General features: G+C 57.6%; 4 protein-coding genes across 5 annotated transcripts; 3 read left to right on the top strand and 1 right to left on the bottom strand.

Moving 5' to 3' along the window:
- The first annotated feature begins 3,389 nt into the window (after window positions 1–3,389).
- Window positions 3,390–7,222, top strand: POLE3 (DNA polymerase epsilon 3, accessory subunit). Its single transcript, XM_064727929.1, has 5 exons — window positions 3,390–3,494; window positions 3,653–3,728; window positions 4,292–4,377; window positions 5,061–5,179; window positions 5,650–7,222. Exons 2-5 carry the CDS (start codon window positions 3,663–3,665, stop codon window positions 5,808–5,810), a joined length of 432 nt encoding a protein of 143 aa, XP_064583999.1. The 5' UTR covers window positions 3,390–3,494; window positions 3,653–3,662; the 3' UTR covers window positions 5,811–7,222.
- Window positions 7,223–8,215: 993 nt separating this feature from the next.
- ALAD (aminolevulinate dehydratase) lies at window positions 8,216–15,930 on the top strand. 2 transcript variants are annotated; one of them, XM_064727699.1, is made up of 12 exons: window positions 8,216–8,316; window positions 11,448–11,587; window positions 11,750–11,800; window positions 12,487–12,583; window positions 12,903–13,038; window positions 13,460–13,543; window positions 13,695–13,783; window positions 14,071–14,126; window positions 14,766–14,853; window positions 15,373–15,459; window positions 15,585–15,714; window positions 15,794–15,930. In XM_064727699.1, exons 1-12 carry the CDS (start codon window positions 8,248–8,250, stop codon window positions 15,865–15,867), a joined length of 1,101 nt encoding a protein of 366 aa, XP_064583769.1. In that variant the 5' UTR covers window positions 8,216–8,247; the 3' UTR covers window positions 15,868–15,930. The 2 variants fall into 2 exon arrangements, with proteins under 2 accessions (XP_064583769.1, XP_064583771.1); XM_064727701.1 differs by lacking the exon at window positions 8,216–8,316 and adding an exon at window positions 8,351–8,509.
- A 508-nt stretch (window positions 15,931–16,438) lies between these two features.
- On the top strand, window positions 16,439–17,729 carry HDHD3 (haloacid dehalogenase like hydrolase domain containing 3). The gene has a single exon (XM_064727703.1). It carries the CDS (start codon window positions 16,449–16,451, stop codon window positions 17,163–17,165), a length of 717 nt encoding a protein of 238 aa, XP_064583773.1. The 5' UTR covers window positions 16,439–16,448; the 3' UTR covers window positions 17,166–17,729.
- Window positions 17,730–18,589: 860 nt separating this feature from the next.
- BSPRY (B-box and SPRY domain containing) lies at window positions 18,590–27,738 on the bottom strand. Its single transcript, XM_064727702.1, has 6 exons — window positions 27,681–27,738; window positions 26,814–26,912; window positions 25,697–25,927; window positions 24,092–24,117; window positions 22,917–23,041; window positions 18,590–19,203 (listed from the first exon to the last, which is right to left on the bottom strand). The coding sequence occupies exons 1-6, from the start codon at window positions 27,702–27,704 to the stop codon at window positions 18,671–18,673; spliced, it is 1,038 nt and encodes a 345-aa protein (XP_064583772.1). The 5' UTR covers window positions 27,705–27,738; the 3' UTR covers window positions 18,590–18,670.
- Between the last annotated feature and the right edge of the window lie 12 nt (window positions 27,739–27,750).

The following is a 27,750-nucleotide window of genomic DNA, read 5'->3' as shown; positions in this document are numbered from 1 at the left end:
GGCTGGGAGCAGCCTGGGACAGTGGGAGGTGTCCCTGCCATGGAATGGGCTTCAATGTCCCTTCCTGGGACTCAATGTACCAACCTGCAGACATTGTCATTAAAAACAAACAGAGACTCACACCAGGGGCCAGGGAGGAGAGCCTGCTGTGTCCAGAGGACACACAGAGCTGGATGGTCCCAGCCCAGGCTTTGCTGGTGTGTGGGGCAGCTTTGGGCTGAATCCCTGGATTTGAGCAGCCCCCATTCCTGGCTCTGCTCCATCCCACACCACCACCTCACTTTGTTCTCAGTTCATGGACAAAAACACCTCATGCTCTAAATAACAGAAACCAAAATGAGCAGCAGTGGCTCCCAAGGGCTCCAACAGCTCTGAGCCACCCCCCTGTGTGGCGTTCACAGTCTCTGGAAAAATCCCTTCATCCAGGATTTTTCTCCTGGAAAGCTGAGGAGTCTCAGAGAAAAGGAAAACAATTCTTATCCCATTTGCTTCTCCTGTGTTGTGCTCATGTGGAATGTGTTTGGAGATTGTTTACCCACAGGTGATTGTTCCATTGCATTCTGCTGGGAGTTGTTTTCACTCTTTGGCCAATCAGGGCCAAGCTGTGTCAGGGCTCTGGAAAGAGTCAGGAGTTTTCATTATTATCTTCTTAGCATTCTGTAAGAATCCTTTCTGTATTCTTTGGTATAGTATTCTTTAATAGAATATAGTATATTCTTTAATAGAATATAGTATTATAGATTGTATAATTAATATAAAAGTATATTAATATATTATATTAAATATATTAAATATATCCTTTAATATATATTATATTATATAACTATATAAATACTTAGATATAAGTATAATTAGCATCATTCTGCCTCATTGGGATTCCAACAAATACAATTCCTGCCAGGATCAATCTGCATGGGCACTGTCACAGCAGCTCAAAGTGCCACAGTCACTGTCACAACAGGACACAAAATGAACACTCACATGCTGAGATGTCCAAGGCAAAAAAAGTGCATTTATTTCTGGACCTCGATATTTCTAGAATTCCAAAAGTGACCATGGATTGGAGGATGAGATTGCCACCTCTCCAACCATACTGGTCAAACCAACAGTGCAATTCTCTCCTCCTCCAGAAAGGAATGCAAAACAATCATTATTTACATGAAAAGTGAGTGAGAAACTCCACTACAAAATGTAAACATCAGAAGGCTTAGAAGAACTTTAGAAGAACAGGGCGACAGTGACTGTCACAGCAGCTCAGTGTGCCATGGTCACAGCTTCAGTGTGCCACTGTCACAGCAGCTCAGTGTGCCCCCTGTGAATGTCCCTCCCCAGTGCCAGCACTGCCACACCAAACAGGTGGGGAACAACAGAGCACATGGAAAGGAGCTAAAACCAAAATTTACACACCATTTGTACAGCAGGGATAGAGTTTATTAATCCGGTTGAACTGGAATAGTTATGCTCGGTGTGTGCTTCCCTCAGCACAGTGTTGTGTCCATCACTGTTGCCTTCACCTGGGCTCACAAGCTTCTGTCAGCTCTCCCTGCAACAGAAACACTGCCCTTGATAACAGGAATTTCCCATTCCCCATGGAAAAGAGCTCTGCTGTCAATCACTGCTCACAATTTCAAGTATCACCCCAACACAGCACCTAATTAATCTGCTTTCTTGCACTCTGAGCTTATTTAATTACCTGGTCAGGTTATCAACAGGGATAAAGTCTCGTGGAATTACAGGGTTTAGGCCAGGTTTGGGGTCAGTGGGGCAGGGATGGAGGAGCTCACAGCCCTGTGCCCTCACACAGCAACAAGGGGAGAGGCCAGACACCAGTGTGGGGTAAAACAGCTGCTATTTCCCATTGGAAATGATGCAACTTTCCTAATTGTTTTAATTAATTTCAACCAGCGCTCACTTTCAGCTAGCACTATTTAAGTTTCTTCACAGGCTCTTACAATTTCTTTGATCACTAAATAACCAAAACCTCAAGTTTGCTAAAAGTAACCCTGCCAAGCTTCAATAAACAAATCCAAAGGGAGTTGGAGATTGGACATCTGGGATCTTAAATTTATGACCCTTTAAGGGTGTTGAAGCAAGCAGAAAATGCAGAGGAGATTAAGGCCTGGAAAGCTGGAGATTCCCTGACTGAGAAAAAGATTATAAAAGTAATAAAGTATGTGGACCAGATTAGCGTGAAGTGTGAGAAATTAACAACCAAGAGTAGACAGAACGGTAAGTAATGAAGAGAATTATGTAACCTAGAGCCAATGAACATGGATTTGTTTGCCAAAAATGTATCAATAAGTGAAAAACATTTGTATCAGTGTTGGTGCAGAGGCTGGAGCTTCGTCAGCCGCACACAAGGATACAGTCATGCCTTCCTAACAGTGTCACACAGCCTTGGAGTGAGCCTTACTGATCCCGGAGACTTTGGGGGACCTTGGGAACAATCCCAGAGGCACCAGCTCTGCCCCAGCTCTGCCCAGGGCTGCCCCAGCTCCGCCCCAGCTCTGCCCAGGGCTGCCCCAGCTCTGCCCCAGGGCTGCCCCAGCTCTGCCCCAGCTCTGCCCAGCTCTGCCCCAGCTCTGCCCAGGGCTGCACCAGCTCTGCCCCAGCTCTGCCCCAGCTCTGCCCAGGGCTGCACCAGGCTGCACCAGCTCTGCCCCAGCTCCGCCCCAGGCTGCCCCAGCTCTGCCCCAGGGCTGCACCAGCTCTGCCCCAGCTCTGCCCAGCTCTGCCCCAGCTCTGCCCCAGGGCTGCACCAGCTCTGCCCCAGCGCTGCCCCAGGGCTGCCCCAGCTCTGCCCAGCTCTGCCCCAGCTCTGCCCCAGGGCTGCCCCAGCTCTGCCCCAGCTCTGCCCCAGCTCTGCCCAGCTCTGCCCCAGGGCTGCCCCAGCTCTGCCCAGGGCTGCCCCAGCTCTGCCCAGGGCTGCCCCAGCTCTGCCCCAGGGCTGCCCCAGCTCTGCCCAGGGCTGCCCCAGCTCTGCCCCAGGGCTGCCCCAGCTCTGCCCCAGCTCTGCCCCAGGGCTGCACCAGCTCCCCCTCCCCAGGCTGTGCCTGTGCCTGGCCCTGTTCCCAGCCCTGACAGCCCCTCAGTGACAGCAGTGTGACCACCTGAACCTGTCCCTGCACCTGGACTTGTCCCTACACCTATAGCTGAACCTGTCCCTGCACCTGAGCCTGTCCCTGTCCCTTCACCTATAGCTGAACCTGCCCCTACACCTGAACTTGTCCCTGCACCTGTCCCTGTCCCCTCACCATCACCTGGCCTTACACCTACACTTGTACCTACACCTATAGCTATGCCTGTCCCTATCCCTGCCCTTATCCTGTTCCTATTCCTGCTTCTCCTCCTTGTCCTGCTCCCTCTCTTTCTTTCCCTCTCCTTTCCCGTCCCGCTGCCCGTCCCTCAGGCGCCGCCGCCGCCATTTCCCGCCGTGTGGGCAGGGCCGTGGTGCGCGCCGGGAGCGGGCGGGGCGGCGGCGGAGCGCGGGCTGGGTACGGCCGGGCCGGGAGCGCCGAGTCCTGAGGGGATCCCCCTGTCCTGAGGGGATCCCGCCTGTCCCACCGCCATCCCCCTGTTCTGAGGGGATCCCGCCGTGTCCCGCCGGGATCCCGCCCATCCCCGCGCCCCTGACGCCGCGTTTGCCTTGCAGGAGGCCCAGGATGGCGGAGAGACCGGAGGACCTGAACCTGCCCAACGCCGTCATCACCCGCATCATCAAGGAGGCGGTGGGTGCCGGGCCCCGCGGCCCAGCGGAGCCCCGGGAGATCCCGGCCCTGGAGGCCCCGGCCCGTGCTGTGTCCCCGCCCGCGGGGCTCTGCCCTGGGCTGTCCCCCTGGGGTACCGGGGCTGCGGCCCCCTCACTGCAGCTGTACCCGTGCAGCTCCCGCAGTGGCACTGTGCGAACCAGGCCCCCTAAAACTTCAGCACACAAGTCCATGTCTATATAAAAACCCAGTGGTTAATTTAGTTCGTTTGGTCTGGAGCTGTGAGGTGTTGCTGGGTGGGTCTGGGCCTGGCAGGTACGTCAGGAGCTGGGCAGTCACAGGATGAGTTACCTGCAGACAGTGGCCAGACCCCAAATTCCAGTCACTGGGCTTCTGCTCAGCTCTGTGCCTTTGGGGGACACATTTCTACTGCCCTGGGCTTCCACTGGGAGCAGAGCTCTTGTGATAGCACTCCAGAGCAGTTCCCAGTTCTTCTGAGCCCTCTGAGTGCCTTAACACACTGGCACTTCAGTTTTGGAGTTTGTTTTTAGCAGCTGCTGATAAAAGTTGTATTTGTTTTTCAGCTTCCTGATGGAGTCAATATTTCCAAAGAAGCCCGGAGCGCGATCTCCCGAGCAGCGAGTGTGTTTGTGCTGTATGCAACATCATGGTAAGGACATATGCAACTACCTGGTAAAGTGCAGCAGTCACTGGGGCACTTGATTGATAATTCATCTCTGCTGCCCTGGGGACTTTCCCAGTGTTGGTTTTCTGTATTTTCTGTTTATATAAGTAAACCAGTCTGCCAGGCTGCAGCAAGTGGGTTTGGACTCTCCAAAGCAGCCCATGGGAAGGTAGCTCGGCTCTGGACACAGCTGTGTCCCAAAAAGAGGAGTCCCAAACTGCCATTAGCCTTAGAACGTGGCTGCACAGCCTTCCTGGCAAAGGCAGGGGCACTTCACTCACTGTCAGGCTCTTCATCATGAAGCTGTGTTAGGGCAAGAGCTGCCACAGAGGGCACAGTCACATTTTGGGTTGGTTTGGCATAATCTCTGCAGGCAGTCACTTCTCTCGTGTCAGGTGCATCTAGGGCTATGTGGAACTGTTACAGCCAAGGTTCAGGCTTTCACCTTCTCCTGCTCATAGAAAAGGTCTGTGCAAGCAGGAACTAACGCTGTGGGAAAGCACAGACAGCCAGTGTAAACAAAAATGTCTCAAACCTCCTTTAGTAAATGATAAAAAAACCCTAAATGTTTTGGGGATGGCTTTTTTAAGTTGCTTATGACTTGATTATTAAAGTCAAGACGGAATTGCTAACAGTTCCCAATTACCTCTCTTTTTGGTTCTGCCTAGTGCAAATAACTTTGCCATGAAGGGGAAGAGGAAAACCCTGAATGCTGGGGACGTGCTCTCTGCCATGGAGGAGATGGAGTTCCAGAGATTCGTGGCCCCTCTGAAGGAATCCCTGGAAGGTACCGTGCTCCATGGGTGCCCAGGGACTCTGAGGCACTGAGTCCTGTTTTCTTCCAACGCTGGACAAGCAACACTTATTGCCTGTCTTGTTTCTCTTCTCTTTGCCCAGCATCCTACACTGCAGTTTGCCTGGGGAGTAACTAATGTGCACCTTAACGGGACTGGGATAACATTATTGCACAACTGATGAGGATTGAGAAAGTCTCATCTGCTCTCACTCCCCTATTATGTTATCTAAGGAAAGCCGTAGGTGCTGCCTGTAAATGTGACCTCCTGCATCCTTTTCAGCATTTTTCTGCTGAAATTTAACCTGATTTCCTATGGAGCTGCTCAGCACAGCTCAGCTCGTAGGGTGAGTTGTGCTCTGAGTTCCCTGCTCCCCTCCAAAGCCAGGAGAGCAAGTGGATGTTGGACCTCAGCCACTGACCTGTCTGTGCTGTGCCAAGCCCTCACTGTTCCCTCTCCTCAGTTTACAGGCGGGAGCAGAAAGGAAAGAAAGAGGCCAGGAAAGATAAAGACAAGAAGGCAGACTCGGAGGAGCAAGATAAGAGCCGAGAGGAGGACAATGATGACGATGATGAAAGGATGGAGGAGGAAGAACCAAACGATGAGGAAGAGGTGGACAACTGAGCTGGCTCGTGGGCAGGGGCTGGGGTGTGCTCAGAGGGATGTAAAGGCTGTAAACCGACCTTGCTGCATCCCCTGGAGTGTCCTTTAGAGCTTTGTGCTGCCCCTCTGTGGCCTGTCCCTTTTGGCTGGAATTTGTACATAAAGGACTGTGCTGAAGCTTTCCCATGGCAGGGGGGCTCCTCCCTGTGCCTGGGGGGCTTTGGCCCTCCCCAGGCTCTGGGCAGGCACTTCCTGGGCTTTTGATGCTGGGCTGGCTCTGAAAGAGAGGAAAAAAGCACTGGTGGGTGCTCAGTGCAGAAACTGGCCAGGAGAACATGAGAGTCTTGAAGATGAGGGGCTGAATCCATTCACAGATCACTTCTGGGGTGTAGAATGTAGGTGATGATGTCCAGAGGCTTGGGAGCTGCACATTGAAGCTTTTGATCCAGTTGAGTTGTTTTTTCCCCTTTGTTTCCTTGCATCCTGGCTGTGCCTTCTCTGCCTGCTGTGCTGTGACAGTGACACTGTGTCCTCCAGCCTCAGCAGCAGCACAGGGACCACGAGTTCACTCACTGACTCACCCAAACTAACCCAAATCTGAAAAACACGGGGTAAACTGTACACTGACAGTGCATTGAGAGACAAAGAGGAGATGATTCAAAATCTGGAGCACAAGGAGGGCTAAAATGAGGAGCAGGGCTGAAAACAGGTGGCTTTGTGCCATGCTGGGGGTGTGGCAGCTCAGTGTCACACTGAGGTCTGGTGGTCTCACCTGCAGCCAGCTGAGATGTGCTAGAGCAGAGTGGGGAATTGTGGTTGTCTTTTCCCCTTTTCCCAGTTGGGATGGGCCAATTCCATCCCAGGGGTGCCTCAGGGAGGGCAGCAGGGCAGGGTGTGCCCACCCAGGGGCCCTTGTGGTTTCACAAAAGGCCCCTGCAGGAAGGAAGGGTTGAGAGAAGCTCTTGGTATCCCTTGTGCTGCTGTAGGTTTGTGCTTTTCCATTTCCACTCTTAGTTCTGATGCCTTTCTCCCTCAGGAAGTTTTAGATACATTTAAAACCCCCAGGTTTTGATGATGTGCAGTTTTAAAATAGCACTTGTGAGGAATCCTGGATCCTTTCCACCAAAAAATGGTGGCAGCTGCCCACAAGAACCACCCTGCCCTCCTGCTCTTCTGGCTCGCTGGATTTTCACACGCACACAAGCCCAGCTTCTGAAAAGAACTGAACCAACACAGATTTTCTGCTGTCTAGTTTCTGCTGGCATTCAGTCAGGCTGTGCAAAGCCTGAGCTGATGATGTGTTCCCACATTTCTGATAAACACCCACCTTCCAGCTCTTTTCCTCTCTTTTTTTTTTCTCTTCAGCACATATCTGGGGTGCATATTCTGGAAGGGAATGAGATCTAAATAAAACCAGCTTTTTTTTACAGAAATGGGTGTCGTAGTTTGGTCAGTTATAAAATGAGCAGGTTGTGGTTGCATAAGTGGGATGGGAGCAGGAAATGCTGTGGTTTCTGGAGCAGCTGACATGGAGGAGGATGAGGGGAGGATGAAGGCTGCTGCAGCCTGGCCTGTGTGAGAGGAGGGGGGACTGTGGAAAGGAGGAGGGGATTTCCAGGTCACTGATGTTTGCTGGGGGAAGGAGCTGTCAGCTCCAGGGAGAGGCTCCAGCCTGGGGGGAAGATCCAGGATCTGTCCAGGGCTTCTGCACTGGAGCGAGCCAGGGAATGCTGCTTTGGTGGGGGAGCTGCAGAATTCCTGCACTAAACCTGATCCTGGCATCTCCCCTGCTCTGAGGGACCAAGGCAGGGCTCTGGGCTTCCCCCAGCACCCCAAACCCTGCTCCAGGTGCTTCTGCTGTACCCCAAACCCTGCTCCAACCACCACAGCCTCTCAGCCATGTTCCTTAAACCAAACCGTGACAGCAGCCCAATGCCCTGCACCAGCCACTCCAGAATCCTAAAACCTGGCTCCTGGTTCTCCCACAGCACCCTAGAATTGGACTGCATAGCCCTCCAGCACCCCAAAACCCTGCTCCATGTCCCCCTCAGCACTCAAAACCTGGCTCTGAGTCCTGCAGCACCCCAGAGCTTTGCTACAGCCCCCATGAACCCCCAAAACCTGCCTTCATCCCCCCCATCATCCCAAAAGCCCTGTTCTGTGTCCTCCAGAACCCCAAAACCTGGCTGTGAGTCCCCCTGCAGCACCCCCAAACCTGGCTCCAGGTGCCCCTATAGCGCCCCGTAACTGGATTGCTTGTCCCCAGCAACCAGAGCTGCCCCCGCAGCACCCCGAGGCCGTGCCCCGTGCCCCCCCTCCGGTCCCATCCCTGCCCCAGACCCCAAATCCCGGCCGCAGACCCCAAATCCCGGCTCCGCCGCCGCCCCCGTCCCCCCGCACCGCCTTTCCCGCGCTCCGCCGCGAGACTTCCCGCCAGCCCCTCCGCGGGGGCGGGGCTATGCTGATTGTGGGCGTGGTTATGCAAATCACGGACACTGTCGCACGGCCGGAACGGACGCGTTCATCGGTGAGTGCCGGGACCGGGACCGGGAACCGGACCGGGAGCGGGGCTGGGAGCGGGCACCGGAGCTGGGGCCGCGGCGTCCGCGTCTCCTTCACTCCCTGACCTCGGCCCCTTGCAGGGCTGCCGGAAAATGACTGCTGGGACGGGGCCCGGCCGCGCTTGGGTGCAGGCAGGAAGAGCAGCCCCGGGTAACGCAGTAAGGACAGCCCAGGTTTTGCTCAGTTTTGCTCGGTTTTTGCTCCGTTTTTGCTCCGTAACCGTGGCAACGGCGGCGGACGCACCGAGCAGCGTGTGATGCTGCGAGCTGGCGTCGGTCCTGAGCTCCCGTTTGTCCTGGGGTGTGATTCCAGACCCCTGAGTATCCCCGTTCCCATCCTGGAGCGAGAAACCTGCCCTAACACCTTGACCTTCGTAGGTAGCTCTTAATTAACCCTGTAATAGCTTGGCCTTCATTAGTGGCTGTTAATTAACCCACAGCTCCGTTGTCTGCCTGGGGAGCTCCACTTTCCTAGAACACCCTGGTCCGTCCCCAGCTGGGATTTTGGGATCCTGCATGTCCCTGGGATTTAGCTAAATTATTGTGCTCACGTCTGAGGCCACGTGTGCTTGTGTGTCCTGAAATGCTGGGACACCTCTCGCTGCCAGGATGAGGCGAGACGAGGGAGCGAACCCTGCCAGCTCCTGGGAGCCGGAGCAGCGCCGGGTCTGCCTCCAGCCCGTCCCGAGCATTGTCCGGCCGGTGCCGGTGCTGAGGGCCGGCGTGTGCCGGGTTCTCCCGCTGGGAAGGCGCTTCCCGTCCCTGGAGAGCAGCGAGGCACCGGGGCAGTGCCGCGGGCACGGGCTGGGCACAGCTGCGGGTTCGGCTGCTGCGGCTTTGGACCGGCCCCAGTGGAAGGAGCAAAGGTGAAGCCGCTCTGCTGCCGACCTGTCCCTGAACTCCTCCGGTGTGCACGGAGCAAAGAGCTTTAGAAAGTCCGGTTTGAGGCCTGGATGTTGGGGAAAGGTTAATTTGCTCTGCCGGGATCTCGGGAGGAGCAGCCCCAGCCCAGGGCGGCGCAATGTCGCCATGGCCGTGCCCTCCTTCCCCGCCGTCCCCGGCTGTGCCACCCCGATGCCCCGGTCCTGCCGGGTGCCCTGGGTGGGCAGCAGCTCGTCCTGGACGTGGGGCTGGGACGGAGACCCACCCGTGCCGCTCTTATCTCGGCCCTGCAATCCCGGCCGGCGCCGTCTCCTCCTCCTCCCGAGCGCGGTTTCGGGAGCTGTGGCCTCTATCTGTCCCATGCAGTCAGGTGCCGCTGGTCCCACCCGGCCCCCTCCCCTCCCTCGGGTGGGATTAACGGTTTAAAGCATTTTTTGGATTCTCGAGGTGGGTTTTGTTCACTGAGCCCTTTGTTTGCCATTGCCGGGAGCCCTGCCTGGAGCCAGGCGCCTGCTGGAGCTGCCAGCTCCGGTTCACTCGAGGGCTGTCCCCTTCCCTGGAGCAAGCAGCGTTCCAAGGGCTAAAAATGGCTTGCCAAGGGATGCCATGACGCTGCCAGGTTCCTGTCAGCTGCTCTGCATCCCCCACGAGCACCACCTGATGTTTTTATTGGGGTTTTTATATGTGTAAGCCTCTAACCAAGAGGGGCCTTTCCTCATCCCCAAGCAGAAGCGATTCCCTGGGGTATGAGAGGCTCGATTCCAGCCCTGGACTGAACACAATTCCCCTTTGTTCAAAGTGTCCTGTGCACTGGGCTGCTCTGACAGAGTTTGGCTCCGTATTAGAACATCTTAAGGGTCTTGAATATGTAAAATAGGTGAAACACTTCATACTAAAGGTTTTCCAGAACTGAGCCATCTCCCAGCTCTGTTACTGGCTGGTGTTGTAAGTGCTGGTGTAAAACTTTGTGTCGTGGATTCTGTGCTGGGAGCTGGAGCTGTGCCTCCAGGGACACTCTGATCCCACTCTGTTCTCCAGGGAGAGTTTGGACACAGGCTGAGGGTCAGAGAGGTTTACTGACCCCTCCTGGGATGGACCAAGGCTGCTCCATCTCCCTAGGGAAGCCCTGCCCTGCCCAGGACCCTCACAGGAATCCACCTGCTCTTTCAGAATCCCATCTCAGCTCCCTCAGGCTCAGCTCCCAAAACCCCAAAACCTCTCCAGCAGGCACTTTGCTTTGTCTCCCAGGGCACCCCAGCTCCTCTGCACAGGGCATTCAGGGGATGTGGCCCTGTGTGAGCAGCCAGCAGTCCCTGGAGCTGCTCTGCACAAACAATCCCTTGTTGGGGTCGTGCAGCTGCTGCTCTGCACTGCAGCCAAACACCTCGTCCCAGGAGAGCTCCCTTCCCACGGCCCTTCCATCACATCCACCAGCAGCAGGGTGGGGGGAATTGAGCCCTCATGGAAATGTAATCCTTAATGGGCTGATCACAGAGTTATTACTAGATCTGCTGGAGAGTAAAACATTGCTACAGAAGACGCTTCAGCCATGGGATAGCAAATGATTGATTTATGTGTGAGTTTTGTTATCTCTGAAATGAGTTTTGCCCAACTCCAGCAGTAAGTGGCCACTGGAGTTGTTTAACTGTGAGAGTTGTGTGAGAGCTTTAGAGCCCTGGATGGTCCCGTGCCTCCAGTGCCCCTACTCTTCTGTAGCTGCACCTTCACACTGCAGCCATAAATACGTGGTGCTGCACAGAATCATGGAATGGTTTGGGTTGGAAGAGACCTTAAAGATCACACAGAGCAGCTCTGTATCCTCTCCATACAAAACCACAATTTCTCAGCACTAAGGAAAAGTGAAATGAATGAAGAATGACCCTCTTGGGGCTCAGGGAGAGGAACCTGCAGAGGGTGAAGGTGGTTCTGCTAGGGGGGTTGTCAGTGGCTGGAAATGGGGGTTTCACACACAGAACTGGGGGGTTTGTGGGGAGGAGTCACTGACAGCCCTGTTAATGGGAAGGGCTGTGACTGCTGAAGGGGGTCCTGCAGCACCCAGGGTGCCTGGGGTAGGTGGGGTGGAGCTGCCTGGGCTGCAGCTCACGGCCTGGCATGGGACAGGGTCAGTCCTGCAGGGCTGCCTGGATCCAGCCCCTCCTCATGTGTGCCAAGAGCAGCAGCTCACCAGGGCCTCTCTGTTTGTTTGGTGTTTCAGTCTCCCTCCCTGACAGCAGAGCCCACCATGCAGGCAGACTCTGTTCTCCACAGTGGTTACTTCCACCCCGTGCTGCGCTCCTGGCAGTGCACGGCCACCACCTTCGATGCCTCCAACCTCATCTACCCCATCTTTGTCACGTGAGTGAGCCCCAGCTCTGGGGCAGGGATGGACCTGGTTCAGGGGGTCTGGCTGGGCCCATCCCTGCACCCTCTGAGCTCCTAAATAGGTGCAGAGCTCCTGTGGACAAGTCTGGGGGAGAGGCTTCCTTCTCACATCTCTGTCCCATCCACCTCTCACAGTGACAGCCCTGATGCCGTGGAGCAAATTCCCAGCCTTCCTGGACAAGCCAGGTATGAATCCAGCCCCCCAGTCACTGCTGTGTCTGGGGAGGGTTCATTTATACCATGAGCATGAGCCAGGGGGAGGCTCCCAACCCTCTGGTTCCTGCTTTGGAGATCCCCACATCAGGCAAGGTGGGAATGTTCATCCACTGAGGGAGTGGAGGGAATCATGCAGGGAATGCTGGCAAAGTGTCAGTGCTGCGAGGGACAGCACCAGGGGCTGGCTGTGTCCCAGAGCACTCCCAGGCTGTGTGGGCTGGGCGCACAGGGAGGCTGGAAGGGTTTCCAGCAGCAGCCAGAAAACCTCTGCAAGGATGTGGGGTCTGGGCCTGCACTGGATCCCGCTGGACTGGCAGCTCCCTCTGCATCTGCTGCACGTTAGCAGGGCTTTGGGCAGGGGAGCTGGGATGGGAAAGGGGCCTGGAGCTGCACCAGGGCCACCAAGATAAGGGATCCAAGGGCAGGGTATGCCCATCCCTCCAGAGCAGTGTCCCTGCCGGGCTGATAGCGCTCCTGGAGCCCCAGATAAGGGCTCAGATTGTTCCTCCCAGTGTTCAGGCAATACCTCCCCTGTAGCTGCAGGCACTGCCTGGTGACACTGGATGGCTCCCAGGGCAGCAGCATCCCAGTGCCAGGGCAGCTGTCCCCACGGGGCAGCTCTGGGTGCCTGGCAGCTGCTGCCCTCTGCCCTGCAGGTATGGGGTGAACAAGCTGGAGGCGATGCTGCGGCCGCTGGTCGAAGACGGCCTCAAGTGTGTGCTCATCTTTGGGGTGCCCAGCAAGGTGCACAAGGTCAGTGCATGGTGTGGGGGTGCTGGGGGAGCCACAGAGCAATGGGGGCTGGGTGGGGAGGGTCTCCTGATCAAACAGGAGCAGTTCAGGGTCTCTGGCTGTGATAGGACATTGCAGTGACACCCAGAGTCCCCAGAGCTCTGCAGACAGCCCCAAAAGCTGCCCTAGCTGCCCATCACCCTTTTCCCTCAGTGGAGTCCCACCATCCAGCCTTACAGGGTCCCACAGTTCAGGAAATGCTTCCTGGGCAGAGCTGCTGCCTCAGAGGAGCCGGTGGGAAGTGTCAGCTGTGCATGCTGAGGTGTTTGTGTCCTCACAGGATGAGAGAGGCTCTGCTGCTGATGCCGAGGGCACTCCTGCCATCCAGGCCATCAGGAAGATCCACTCCACCTTCCCAGAGCTGCTGATTGCCTGTGATGTCTGCCTGTGCCCTTACACCTCACATGGGCACTGTGGTGAGCAGGGGCTCCAGACTGGGCTGTGCTCTGGGCCTTCTCCTGCCTCTGGGAGCCTCTGGGATTTGCCATTTTCTGCTGAGGGTCTGGCCAGCTCCTGCTCCAAGACTTGGCTTCCCCGTACTGCTGTAGTTGAGTCTGGGTGACCTCTCCTGGGTTTTGACCACAGCATGGGTGGTTCAGACCCTCCCTCAGGTCCCTGAGTCTGAGCATCTCTCCGTGCTCCCCATCTCTGCCTTCCCTTCCCTGGAGCACCCACATGCTGTGTCCAGTCCCAGCAGGCTCCTGGTCCTTATCCACCTCCCTGAACACACCAGGTTCCCCACTGCTGCTCTGAGCACCTCCTCAGCTTGTCCCCAGAGCCACACTGCCCTGGGGACTGAGCTGTCCCTGCACTGTGTAACCCAGGCTTGTCTCCCAGGCATCCTGCGTGAGGATGGCACCATCCAGAACGAGCTCAGCTGCCAGCGCCTGGCCGAGGTGGCGCTGGCTTATGCCAAAGCAGGTGGGGAGCCCTGGCAGTGACACCCCAGACTGGCTCTCAGAGCTGCCCCTCTCCGCTTTGGGCAGACCTAAAAGCAGCCTGGGCCTGGCTCCAGCTGGGGGTGGAGGCAGCACCTGAGCCTCCAACAGCCCTGTGCTGTCTGTCCCTGCAGGCTGCCACATCGTGGCCCCCTCGGACATGATGGACGGGCGCATTGCAGCCATAAAGCAGGCACTGATCTCCAACGACCTGGGCAACAAGGTGAGCCAGGGCCTGTGTGTGCCACAGGCACAAACCTCCCCCATGGAGGCTGCAGCACAGCGGGACAGGGCAAGGGGCAGGAGGAGCAAACCCCCCTTGGTGCCACGGGCACTGCCCTGGCACACACAGGAGGGGAATGTCCTTGGCTGAGGGAATATGCCCAGGCGTGCTGAGGTGCCAGACGTGTGGCAGGGGGAGGGTGAAGCTGTGGGAGGGAATCTCTCCTGTCCCAGCACTGGGATGTGGCCCTGAGCTCCCAGCCCTCACAGCCGCTCTCTGCCCTGCAGGTCTCGGTGATGAGCTACAGTGCCAAGTTTGCTTCGTGCTTCTACGGCCCCTTCAGGTGGGTCTGTCCCCCAGCCAGGTGTGCCCAGGCTGGCTGGGAGAGCATTCCCAGGCAGTTATTTGGGAAAGGGCTTGCCCAGAGCCTGGGCTGTACTTGGGGCACACTGGTCACTTTGCTGCACCCTACTCCTACTTCTCCATGCAAAAAGGACTTGCCCAGAAGAGGCTGGCTGGCAGCAAGGTCACTGAAGGGTGATCTTCCATCCCAATGCTTCACCTGCTCAGGTGCTGGTGGCAAGGCAGGCACAGGGAGCTGCCTGCAGCTTCCAGGAGCAGTCAGCAGTCAGTGCTGCCCCACAGGGTGACTTCAGGGACAAGCCTCAGCTGAGTCAGCTGTTAGACCTTGTCCCAAGAACAGCCTGACCCTGGCCGGGTATCCCAAGGATTCTACCTTGGAAAAGAGCCTGGCATAATTTTACCCAGACTCTGGGCATGAGGGGGGCAGTGGGTGTTGAAACAGCTCCCAGGGCCAGCCTGGGCCTGCAGGACCTCCCAGAGCAATCCCTGGGTGCTGAGCTGCGTTGGGAGTGCCCCTTGCTCTGGCTCAGTGGCTCACAGCTTGTCCTGGCCTGTCCTCGTGGTTCTGGAGCTGCAGGCGGTGGGAGCCAGGGGTTCCTCACCCTCTGTCCCTCTGCAGGGACGCGGCGCTGTCCAAACCGGCCTTTGGGGACCGGCGCTGTTACCAACTGCCCCCGGGCGCCCGCGGGCTGGCCCTGCGCGCTGTGGTGAGTGTGGGGTGAGACACCTTCAGTGGGGTGAGTGTGGGGTTATGGCTGTGGGGTGGGACCCTCAGTGGGGTGACTGTGGGCTGTGGGGTGGGACCCTCAGTGGGGTGACTGTGGGCTGTGGGGTTATGCCTGTGGGGTGGGATACCCTCACATAGGGCCTGGGTGATCGCACCCCACACAGCTTGGGGCGAGCAAGAGGTTGGGAGGCAAATGGTCAATGGTGTTCCCCTTCCATAAGCCAGAGAAACATGAGGCCCACCAGCCTGGCAGAGCTGGTCCCACTGTGTGCCCAAGGGCTGAGTTGCTGTCCCCATACCCTGCTTGGCTGGGGCTGTCAGGTGCAGGGACACAAAGCCACCAGCTCTCCCCAGGCACCACGGGTGTGGTGAGGGGAGCACCAGCCACCTTGGCCATGAGGGGCTCACAGCCTCCTGTGATCCCTCCTGGGAAAAGCCACCACGGCTCCAAACTCCTGGGCAAAACCAAGCTGTTCTTGTCCCCACGCCGCCGTGGCAGGACCGGGACGTGCGGGAGGGCGCGGACACGCTGATGGTGAAGCCGGGGATGCCCTACCTGGACCTCGTGAGGGACGTCAAGGCTCGGGTGAGGCCCTGCGGGCAGGGAGGGCTCTGGCTGGGGCTGTGGGTTCTGTGTGGGGACGGGCGCTGGAGCACCGGGGTGTGCGGAGGGCAGTTCGGGCTGTCCCCGGCACTGACCCGCTCCCGCAGCACCCCACGCACCCGCTGGCCGTGTACCACGTCTCGGGGGAGTTCGCCATGCTGTGGCACGGGGCGCAGGCGGGCGCCTTCAGCCTGGAGGCGGCGGTGCAGGAGGCGATCACGGCCTTCAGGCGCGCAGGTGAGGCTGCGACCCCCGTGTCCCCCTCTCTAACCCCTGTGTGCCCCCGGGCTGGCTCCAGCGTCTCGTCTCTCCGCAGGGGCCGACATCATCATCACCTACTTCACACCGCAGCTGCTGCGCTGGCTGCGGGAGGCGGCGGGCCGGCACTGAGCGCGGCCATTGCGGCTGGGGCGGGAATTCCGGTAGGGGCGGGTTATCCGGGATGGGAGGGAATTCCGGTAGGGGCCGGTTCCCCGCTAGGGGCGGCCCTTCCGGGCAGCGGCGCAGGTGGGTCCCGGCACTGCGCGCACCCCCAGCCCGCAGCCCCCGCGCACCGGGAGCTCGGCCCCGCCCCGCACCTCCGGGACCCGCGGGGACACCGCGATCCTGCACCGGCGTTCCAGCGGTGCTCCCGCCCCCGACTCCCCGACTGTGCCCCGCACACCCTCCCTAGACAGCCCGGCCGTGCCCCTGACCCCCAGCCCCGGTCCAGCCCCAGTGCCCCAGCTCGCCCCGTCTGCGGCACCCACGTGGCGAGTGTCGCTGTCCCGGCCTGGCAGGCTTTGCCCCTGGCACTCGGAGCAGGGTTTGCCCTCCCTGCCGTGTCTCCGTGCTGACCCCAGACTGCCCCTGAGCCCCGCCGGAGGGACACCGACGCTCGTCCTGGGGCGGACAGAAGGCCGGGGTGCCCGCAGCCCTCGGATGTGAGTGGCACCGCGGGCTCGGCGGTGTCGCCGGGCGCTGCTGAGGCCATGCTCAGGCTCCGCCTGCTGACCTGGGACGTGAAGGACACGCTGCTGCGGCTGCGGCAGCCCGTGGGCCAGAGCTACGCGGCCGAGGCCCGGGCCCAGGGGCTGCAGGTGCAGCCCGAGGCTCTGGGGCGCTCCTTCCGCGAGGTGTACGGAGCCCAGAGCCGGCGCTTCCCCAACTACGGCCACGGCCAGGGGCTCAGCTCCCGGCAGTGGTGGCTGGACGTTGTCAAACAGAGCTTCAGGCTCTCGGGCGTGCAGGACGAGGCAGCCCTGACGAAGCTGGCAGAGAAGCTCTACCGCGACTACTGCAGCTCCAACAACTGGGAGCTGCTGCCGGGAGCCGCCGAGACCCTGAGCCGGTGCCGCCAGCTCGGCTTCCGCATGGGAGTGGTGTCCAACTTCGACGGGCGGCTGGAAGCCATCCTCTCGAACTGCAACCTGCGGCACCACTTCGAGTTCGTGCTCACCTCCGAGGCCGCGGGCTTCGCCAAGCCCGACGGGAGGATCTTCGAGCAGGCGCTGCGGCTCGGCGGGGCGCGGCCCGAGCAGGCGGCTCACATCGGCGATGACTACAGCCGGGATTACCGGGCGGCCCGGGCCGCGGGCATGCACAGCTTCCTGCTGCGGGCGGCCGGGCACGCCGAGGGGCCCGAGGTGCCCCCCGAGCACGTCCTGCCCACGCTCAGCCACCTCCTGGCTCGCATCGAGAAGGAGTAGCTGCGGTTCGGAGGGGGCCGGTGCTGCTGCCAGTGCTGAACTGTCCTGACAGGAGATTTCTTGCTACCAGGTGGGCAGGGAAGAGCAGCAAGTCTGAGCTGCCTATGGAGCAGGAGGAGTGTCCATGCAATAAAACATTTCTGATCCCCAGCAGCAGAGCAGATGTGTTTCATGGCTCTAACAACACCACAGGTCAGCTGTGGTGTCTTCCCCTAACAGGTTGGGACTGGGTCACTGCAGAGGTTCATTCTGGCAGATACTGAGGTTTATCAGGGACAGGCCTAAACATCCCCCAGTGCAAGTGGTGGCCCTGTCCCAGGGAAGCTTTGCCCACACAGAGCACCCAGGACACCCCTGCCCAGGCCCTGCACCCTCAGTGTACCCCAGCTTTGCCACCTCACCAACATCCTCCCCTTCCCAACAACGGTGGGCAGGCAGGAGGTGCCTGCAGCTCTCCTGCTATGGGCAAAACAGCCAGGAGCTGGGCAATTTCACTTAATGAATTGCTAATTAACAAACTTTACTGATTCAGGTAATGAAATAAAGATGACCCTTTAAAGATGATTTTAAACCCCTTTCTCTGACTCAGCTCCAGACTTACATCTCTCCTTCCTCCCTGCCTGCTGCCATCAGCTCCCCATGTTTGCACCATGTTACACTCAAACCCCACTGCCTTGGGACACTCAGTTTTGGTTTCTTTCTGCTGGTCTTTGCTCGTTCCTCTGCCTGGACAGGGCCACAGCCCCTGAGCAATGGCCCTGTCCCAGACTGGTCCCCCCCTCAGGGGGAGCCCCTGTGCTGTCCCTGCTCTGCAGTGGGGTAGCTCCTCCCAAAAGCGTCTCCAGCTGTGTCCCAGTCAGGGAATCACAGAATCATTTAGGCTGGAAAAGACTTTGAGGATTGAGTCCAGTTGTTCCCCCATCACTGCCAAGGCCACCATTAAACCATGTCCTCAAGTGTCACATCTGCAACACCTTTTAAACTCCTCCAGGGTTGGTGACTCCATCACTGCCTTGGGCAGCCTGTGCCAGGGCCTGACCACCCTTCCAGAGAAGGAATTTTCTCCACGATCCAACCTAAACCCTCTCCTGGCACAACTTGAAGTTGTTTCCTCTTGTCCTTTCGCCGTTGCTTGGGAGCAGAGCTTGACCCTCCCTTGCCCCACCCTCCTGCCAAGGAGTTGTAGAGCACACTATGTCCCTTTCCATGGGCCTCCTCCCTGCCACTTCTCCACACATATCTCTCACTATTTCTCCTCTTTTTTCCAGCCCACCAGTAGACTGGAAAGCTCCCTTTGGTGGGGTAGAAACCACACAATTCACCTGGGAGCAGCTGGCCAGGCAGGCATTGCCAGACCCCTCACCCCAGCACAGGGTGTAGGCTGTGGGACGAGAGGAAAGCTGCAGAGAACACAGGAGGACGGGTGTAGTGTGAAGGCAGGTGTTGTCTGAAGGGCCCTGGCCACAGCCCCCAGCCCTGCCCGGGCTCCCTTCCCCCACACACAGTCACACACGGGGGCCCAGCGAGATGCTCTGGTGTGCCACGGCAAAGACAGGGAACACGGGCTCCAGGAAGGGCTGCCGGTGGGAGAAGAGGATGGCGCAGGAATCGGGGTCGTAGAAGAGCAGCTCCCCCCCTGCAAAGTCCAGCAGGACCCCGATCTCTGTGGGGGCCTTGATCAGCTCCACGGGCTGGGGCTGCCCCGCGTGCAGGAACCGGAATTCTTTGTCGTAGCGCGAGAACACCCAGGAGGCGGCGTTGAAGCCCAGGCGGCCTTCGTTGGCAGAGCCCTTCCTGGGCACGGAGCTGTAGCACACCCCCAGCTTGTAGGCACAGCTCTGCTCCACTCTGACCTTCCAGGCACACACCCCCGAGTGGAAAGGGGCAGTGGCCAAAGCGTTGGGCCAGTGGTCAAACCGCTCGGGGCAGCCCGAGTCCACCTTTGCTTTCTTGGGGCTGAAGGTCAGGGTTCTCTTGTCTTCTGACAGGCTGAGGTGGGGGCTCAGGGTTTTCTCATCGATGTGAATCTCCTGTGAGTCTGCAAGAAAAGCCATGTGATGAGCTCAGATGCAGTGGCCACCACCTGAATCACCTGAGGTGGTCATGGCTGTGAGAAACACAAGCACAAGCACCCTCTCGTCACACACCACTCCTGGGGCCCCTCTGCTCCCCAGGGTGACAGTGCTGGGCTCAGGCTGGGTGCCACAGCTTCTCCTCTCAGCCAGGGCCAGAACAAGGCAGGGACTCACCAAAGCCCAGACTCACCAGACACCTCTCCAGCTTGCTCATCTTCCTCTGACCCTGGCCTGACTCCCACAGAACAGAACTTAGCAGCTTTGGCTCACCCCACTTTTGGGAGAGATCCAAACCTAGCTCCTGTCCTTTCCCACCCCCACAGTGGGTGAGCAGGACCTGGCTGCTCCTCCCCCAGCCAGGAAAGCTGAGAGCCTGGCAAGCCTGGGAGGGCTGTGTGCAGAAAACCTGCAAAGCTGGAAAAACAGGACTGGAGAGGGCCGGCAGGGAAATCTCTTTCCTGCTACAAAGCCCCAGGTGTTGATCAACCCGCCCTGAGGTGCAGGGAGCTGGCACCAGGCTTAGAGCTGAGCATGGCTGTGACTGGGTCTGGCTTAGCTGTGAAAGAAGAGGGTGCCCAGCTGCACAAACCCAGCCAGAAGCAGCACAGGCTGGCTGCACCACTTCAAAGTCATGGAATCACAGGACTGTCAAGGTTGGAAAAGATCTCTAAGGTCATGGTGTCCTGCCCTGGCTGCAAGCTTCCCCCTGAGACCCCTCTGTGGGTGTGCAGCTGTGGAACTGCAGAATTGTGTCCCTCAGTCCCTAAAGTGGTGAAGCAGGGGTGAGGCTGATGCCCAGCAGACTCACCTGCTCCTGAGGAAACCCAGTTCCTGCCAGCAGGTGCCCTTCCTTGCCCTGCCTTCTCCCACCTCACTTTATTCATTTTAGGTCTTAAACCACCATGGGAAGAGGGCTGGAGGGGTGACTCAGTGGCTCTGCCATCCCTGCCAGCAGCTCTACCCCATCCTGCCAGTGCCAGCCATTGCCCAACACCCTCTGCTCAGCATCCAGAGCACAGCACGATGAGAACCTTAAAGAACCAAAGGATGAGCTCAACAGGGTCATCCCAGAGCCCAGCCTGCTCCAGGAGCCAGGTCAGCATCCCTCTAGCAGCAAACAGCACCAGCAATGCTCCAGGGTTTCCTCAGGCTGCACCTGCCCAGGTGCTCCCTGGCAGATGAACAGAGGCTGAATAATCCCTTTGCAAATCAGTGCCATGCACCTGTGCACGTTGGGTAGGAGTTATTGCAAGCAAGAGTGAGCCCAAAGAGGAGCTGAAGCCAGCACTTCCTTCAGCAGGAGCTGCCAGCCTCATTCATCTGATGATTTATTTCCCCACACAGCAGCCAAAGCTGAGCTCTCCACAGGGCTCTGGGCTGCCCACGCTGCTGCTGCTGTGCAGGGCAGCTTTCCAGGAAGCCAGAGCTGCTCTGAATTCATAGAAAACACAGCAGCACCAGACTTTGTGTTCCTGTGGCAGAAGGAGGGCACTAAACCTGCTGTGGTGCCACACACAGCTGACCTGGGGCTGCATCCTGGTGGTCCATGTGGGGAAACACCACCCCAGTGACACCCACCCTGCTCTGCTGTGGAAATGCAGTTCCAGGGCAGCATCTCAGGGAGGGGATGTGCTGGCAAAGTAACAGCACAGGAATTCAGATCAGCAAATTTTGCCCCTCACACAAGTCTTCTGTCATGATTAAATCTGGATTTTCACATATAATTCTGATGAATGATTCCACTGGGAATTTATCTCGCCCCCAAGTCTATTTTGTCTGTGTCCTGTATCCATCAGGACATGAGGAACACTGGGACAATAAATTCCCATGGTTAGCAGCTCTGGGAAGCACATTTGTGTGAGCTGCAGCACATCTGGCTGCTGTTAAAAATCCAACTTCCCATGAACTGAGATCCCTCCCAAAACAGTGCCAGGAGATTTACATCACCCTGTGGTGCAAGGAGGAAGCTGCCAACCCCAAACAGAAGTGATGCAGAAGGCTGGATGCCAGGTGAAGGCATCAAAGGAATGATGTTTATTTTTGAGAGTGACATAGAGGCCCTTTTGCAGCTGCTTTCCAAGTATTTTAGAGGTTATGGAGTGAGCCATCAAGGCCTGGAATTTTCTGTTTTCAAGCAAATAAACAAGACAGCCACCTGCTCACCTGCTTTTGGGAGAAGGCACAGAGTGACACTTCACATTACTGTGTCTAAAGGCAAGCTCAGACCACTGCTGTTAATATTAAATCTCTAAAACTTGGTCCAGGGTGGCCTGGGGACTGATGAGATCCACAAGGATACACCAGGCATCCTCAGCATGCAGTAATGACATGTGAAATGTAACCACACAATCAAAAACCCCCAAAGAGAATGAAATTCCTGTGTAATAAGTGCATCAGCACACCCACCACAAGAATCAAATGCCCTAAAGTCATTACATTTCACAAGGATTGGGAGAGGAATCCTGACAAAAATTCTGTACCAGCAAAGGAAATTAGGGAAAGGCTTCCTGTTTGAAGAGTGATTTTGGCTGGAAGGGACCCTAAAGATCACCGAGTCCCAACCCTCTGCAGGGACACTTTCCTCAACTGCCAGAACTCACAGATCCCAAAGAGGGAAATTATTCACAAAGGGAGAACACCAGAGTTTGGAGCAGATAAACAAGATGATGGTAGTGCTTGATAGGCACAGGCTCTCAAGCTAATACTTAAAACCACAAGAGCAATAAAAGCCTGAAGTGCAAACTTTGGAGATGGGCCTGGAAACAGGGAAACTGAAAACAGCTCATCAGAATCACAGCAAGATGAGCAGAAATCAGAAGTTTTACAGCAGCTTTGGAAAAACTCACTAGGGATTGTTCACAAGGCAAATTATGAAGGATATTGCCATCTCTGAGAAACAAAAAATGCATTGGAAATACTGTAACAGACTGAAACCAGAGTAAAAGCAAACATTTCACAACCAGCCATTCAAGCACATCACAGCCAGAGGAAAAATGTCTTTCCCTGCTTACCACAGCCAGCACCAACCAGGTAAACCAGCCCCAGAGCCTGTCAGTGGCCTGGCCAATGCCTCCAGTGCAGCCTCAGCTGCACACAGGGGCTGAGCCAGAGCACAAACACCTCCAGAACCAGCAGCTCGTGCACAGCCACAACCTCAGCCTGTGATCAGAACACTGCTCCATCTGCTCACTGCCCCTGCCCTGGGCAGCATCACAGACACCCCCCAGATGAAATCACCCTCTCCAAGTCCCCAGCAGCCCAGTGTTAAACGTTGTGAACAGAGATTTCTGTGCCACAGATTCCCACAGCAGCATCAGCTTCACTGCTGTCACCCAGAGACTCAGGAAACAGCAAAAGAAACCACACAATGTTAAAGCCACAGAGCTGATAGTACACACAATCTTTTCAAACTCCAGTTCTTCCCTGAGCCACAAGTGCTTGGAGCCACCCCCTACATCTCCCACAGCTGCTGCTGCCTCCCTGAATGGGCTCCAAGAAACAAGGGCTGGGAGAGCAGAGGGGCAGGACACAGTGTGAGGAAGTTTGGACACAGGGTGAGCAAGTTTGGACACAGGGTGAGGAAGTTTGGACACAGCACCAGGGAGTTTCTCTGGGCACAACACAAGAGAGGGTGCAGGAATCCCTGGAGCATGAGAGATCTGAGCAAGGCACTGACCTGTGAGGCAGCAGAGCACAGCACAGGCCCACAGTCGATGCAGCAGTGGACTCTGAACACAGCTCTGATTAAAGTTTAACTTCAGGGACTCCTGGGGCTCCAAGATTCCCTCTGCCACCTCCGTCCTAGCAAAGGAAAAGAGGAGCTGTTTCAAAATACAATGATTTATTGTGCTGGGAGGTGTGTAAAAGATTACAAGGAGGTATGGCAGAGGTGAAAGAGGAGCTCTGGCTGCAGAGACCACAGCAGGGGTGTCTGGGCCAGCTCTCACCCCCAGTGATACTTTGGGTTGGCTCTGCCCACAGTTCCTGGTGAAAGGGCTGCAGTATTGTAAAACACATCCCAGCAGCCCGAGCCAACAGCTCCTCACTCAGCAGACACAGGGTAAATAAATGTGTCTGAGAGCAGCCATCAGGGTACAGGGGAGCACAATGAACAGGCAGAGAATCAGATTTCCCTCCATTGCCACAGCCCCACAGTCTGGGCACAGAGCAAGCCAGGACAGCAGGTTTCACCCAGCACAGAGCCAGGGCTTTGCTGGCTCCTGTGGCCTGCAGAACTCCTGGTTGTGAGGACACAGCTGCTGGGGATGTGCTGGGGCACATTCCATATTCTCCACAGGCACAAATACCCCCAGCAGGTCCTCTGGGCAGTACACTCACAGCAGCCACAGAAATAAATGGCTCAAATAAAATGAAATAGATTAAATAAAAACACAGCCACCAAGGTGCTTCCTAAGGGCAGCCCAGTGTCACTGATAGGGCTGTTGGGGACACTGGGACCTGCAGCTGGCTCTCCCTGCCCATGCAGAGCTGGGCAGATGCTGTGCCAGCCACCCCCTACATGGAGCACAGACCATCCCAGCTGCTGCCAACAGCCTGGCACAGCCCTGCTCCATCCCCCAGCAAGCCCTGGGGTTTTCTGAGGAGCTGCAGAAGTTCTCCCATAAGCAAGGGCTGCTGCAAGCACATGGAGCATCCCCAGGTGCAGCACAGCACAAGGAGCAGAGACAAGAGGCCACGCTGACATCTCTGTGCTTTTATCCACAACAAAAGCAGCACAGGGACAAAGGAGGTGCCATGGGGTGCCTGAGTCAGGGCACACAGCACAGGAGCTGTGGGGATGCAGGTGTGGAGCAGGAGCAGGGAAAGGAGCAGGAGCAGCCAGGTACTGACCTCTCGAAGATCTCTTGTTCTGCACGCTGGGGACAAGGAGAGAAAGAGTCATCAGAGCTTAAACCCCCACAGAAGACACCCCAAACACAGCAAATCCATGACCTGGGGAGCAGTGTTCCCCTTCCTGACCCAGAGAAGCCACCCCTCACCCCAACCCCAGCCCTGGGCAGCAGCAGGAGCATCCAACATCCATTTTCTTCACCTGCAGCATTCTCAACTCTGAAAATGAGTGGGAATGGCTGAAGGCAACACATTGCACGTGTGGCTGGGACACTGCCTGCTGTTCCCTCTCTGTCCCCACCCCACCAGGGCAGGCTGCAGGAACAGCCTGTGCTCCCAGCAAACAACCCCAGGGCTTCCAGCAAAGGAGGGAGGCTGCAGAGGGACTAAGCCAAGAGCCAGGTGACCTCATGGTCAGTCCCACTTGTTTCTGTACCTGCTGGGCATGAGGCACTCTCAAGGTACAGCAAAGTGATAAGGAAATACCTGATCCCTGCTCAAACCCAAGCAGTGCACTCTGCATGCCTTCAGCTCTCCTGTGGCATGCCATGTGTTGGTTCCAGATAGGCACAAGTACCAACACTGACAGCCCAGGGTGGAGAACACATGAACCCCTAATTCCCTTCCAAAGGAGAAACTGAGGGTGTGGCTGCTCTCTGCCACAGGCAGTGATGGATCCAGGTCTGCAACCTCTGCACTTTATGGTGCAGCTACAAGATAGGAACTGCCTTTCCCACCAAAGGAGCATCTGCCCTCTTTCCATGGGATTGGCTCTGTTTTCCAAGCCAAACTGCTGCTCCTCTCCTGACAAATTTACATGTGGGAAGCAGAGGCTGAGCATGGTGGTGGCAAGGCAGAGGGTCCTGCTCACATCTAAAATGAGAGGAATCACTTGGGTGAACCCAGATGATTCAATAACCAGAGAAGGAACTGAGCAAGGGGAAGCACAGGCTGCTTTGCACAGCAAATATCCCTAACAGGGCTAAGCCAGGCAACACAGGGGACTTTCCAGAAGAGCTGCAGGTGCTCCCAAGGGTCAGTTTTGATTAAACCAGACACTAGAAAACTGATGGCACAACTGTTGTAAGAGCAGCTCAGAACCCAGAGCTGTCCTGGCTGTCCAGCCTAAGGGCAACTACAAGCCCAGAATTTGGAGACCTGAACATGGGTGGTTCTGGACCTCACTGCAAGCAAGAGCAGAATCAGGCAGAGCAGATGCTCTAGGAACCACCAGAAACCACAGGGGCTTATCAGGATCAGGTCAAGGAGGTTTCATGAGCCAGACCTGAAAAATGTCTGCAAATTGCCTGCCTGGGGACGTGGTGGAGTCACCATCCCTGGATGTGTTTAACAAAGCCTGGATGTGGCACTGGGTGCCAGGGTTTAGTTGAGGTGTTAGGGCATGGGTTGGACTCAATGATCTTTAAGGTCTCTTCCAACCCAGTGATTCTTTGTGTGATCCTTCACCTGTGAATTCTGTGAATTCTTGATGTCCTGCCCACCTCTGCCTCCCTGCTGGCAGCACAGCAGCTGCTGAACTCTGCATTCAAGTCCCAGAACAAGATGTGCAGGTCAGCTCTGGGCTGCCTGACTCACAGCACTCACCAGCAGGCCCTGGTCATCCAGGCTGGTGATCATGTCCACCAGGTAGGTGCGGAGGGCACCCAGCTTGTGCAGAGCCTCTGTCCAGTGCACCTGCTGGGTGAGGATGCTCTGGTGCGCCCTCTCCTCCTCAGCGTGCACCCTCTCCAGCAGCCGCTGCTCCTCGTTCTCGCAGGCCTTGCCCACCAGGAGCAGCCTCTGCACCACCAGCTCCCGCGCCGCGCTGGCCGCGCTCTGCCGGGCAAGGACACGGCGGGACATCAGCCCTGCCCCAGCCCCGGGGGCATCAGCCCTGCCCCAGCCCCGAGAGCAGCCCCAGCAGCTCTGCCCGTGCCCCTGAGGCTCAGCCATTGGTGCTACCCTGAAAACTGAGCCCATGGCACCATATCAGCCCAAACCTGCCCACTGCCTCCTCAGCCAGCCCCGGTACCCAAGTGACAACAGGCACAGAGTTCTGTCCTCAGCAAATCTCCAGAGATTCACTCTGGGTGAGAAACAGAACAGGCTGAGACAGCTGAGGTGCTCAGACACCAGGGAGAACTTACAGCCCCTTCCAGTGCCTAAAGGGGCTCCAGGACAGCTGGAGAGGGACTCGGGACAAGAGCCTGGAGCGGTAGGACAAGAGGGATTGGCTTCCCACAGCCAGAGGATATTGGGAAGCAATTTTCCTTGCAAGGGTGGTGAGGTGCACATGGTGCCCAGAGAAGCTGTGGCTGCCCCTGCAACTGTCCAAAGCCAGGCTGGATGGAACTTGGAGCAACCTGGCATAGTGGGATGTGTCCCTGCCTATAGTAGAGGGTTGAAACAGAGTAGTTTTTAAGGTTTCTTCCAACCCAAACCAGTCCGGGATTCTATGATTCTATAACTGTCCTTTGTCCTCATCCTCAATGACAACAAGGAACAAATAAAATAAACCTAGGAATTCTAAGGCACTGATCCTAGTAGGATGTTTGATTGTTGTACCCTCACACCATTGTCTGTGCACATTTTCTAGGCAAATGAAGCAGGAATTCCAGGCACACCCTGGCATTCCATTTCCACAGCCGCATTCCCTCGGGAGCTGAGCATCCCTTCCGGGAATGGCGAGCAGGGAGCAGGCAGGGCCAGCCCCGGGACTCACCTGGACGTCCTGGTCTTTGGCGGGCAGCACCTCGTCCACGTGCCGGGCGATGGCCGCGCTCTGCAGCTGGATCCGCTCGCAGCGCTCCACGAGCTTGTTCTGGGGCGCGGAGCAGCGCGGGGATGGCTGCGGGGCCGGACGGGGCCCCGAGCCCACACCCACACCCGCCCGGTGCCCTGCACCGCCCCACAGAGAGCCCCCATCGCCACGGGGGACCCCCAACAGCCCCACACCCGCCAGGGCCACACAGCTCCCACACTGCCGGGAGCCCCTCGCAGAGCGCCCGTTCCCATCCCTGGGTGGTTCCACACCCGCCAGGGGCTCCTTCAGAGCACCCAGATCCCCGTGGGAACCACCGGCATGATCCCACACCCGGCCAGGGACCCCACACCCTGCCAGGGACCCCCGCGGCCCCACACACCCCCAGAGACCCCACACAGCCCCAGGGACCCCACACCCTGCCAGGGACCCCCGCGGCCTCACACCACCCCAGGGACCTCACATCCTGCCAGGGACCCCACACGCCCCGAGGGACCCCACACCCGGTCTGGGACCTCCACGCCCTGCCAGGGAGCCCCGCGGCCCCACACACCCTCAGGGAGCCCACATCCCGTCCGGCACCTCCCACCCCGTCAGGGATCCCTGTGGCCCCATACCCCCAGTGGGACCCCCCCACACACCCAGTGAGCCCCATATCCCCCCAGGGAGCCCCATATTCCCCCAGGAACGCTCGTACCCACCCAGGAGCCCTTACACTCCCCGCAGCCCTCCCGGACCCCCCGTCCCGCCGGAACTCCCCAGCCCCGCCCAGCCCAGCCCCGCGCTCCCCTCAGCCGGCCCGGCCCGGCCCGGGGTCCCGGCGCTCACCCGCAGCCGCTCGGCCCGGGCCATGCTGTGCCCGCACCTGCCGCGGGGGCGGCGGCCCCGCCCGGCCGCG

This window comes from Zonotrichia leucophrys, chromosome 17, assembly GCF_028769735.1.
Source record: "Zonotrichia leucophrys gambelii isolate GWCS_2022_RI chromosome 17, RI_Zleu_2.0, whole genome shotgun sequence".
Taxonomy (NCBI): domain Eukaryota; kingdom Metazoa; phylum Chordata; class Aves; order Passeriformes; family Passerellidae; genus Zonotrichia; species Zonotrichia leucophrys.
This window is presented reverse-complemented; position numbering and strand designations above follow the sequence as displayed.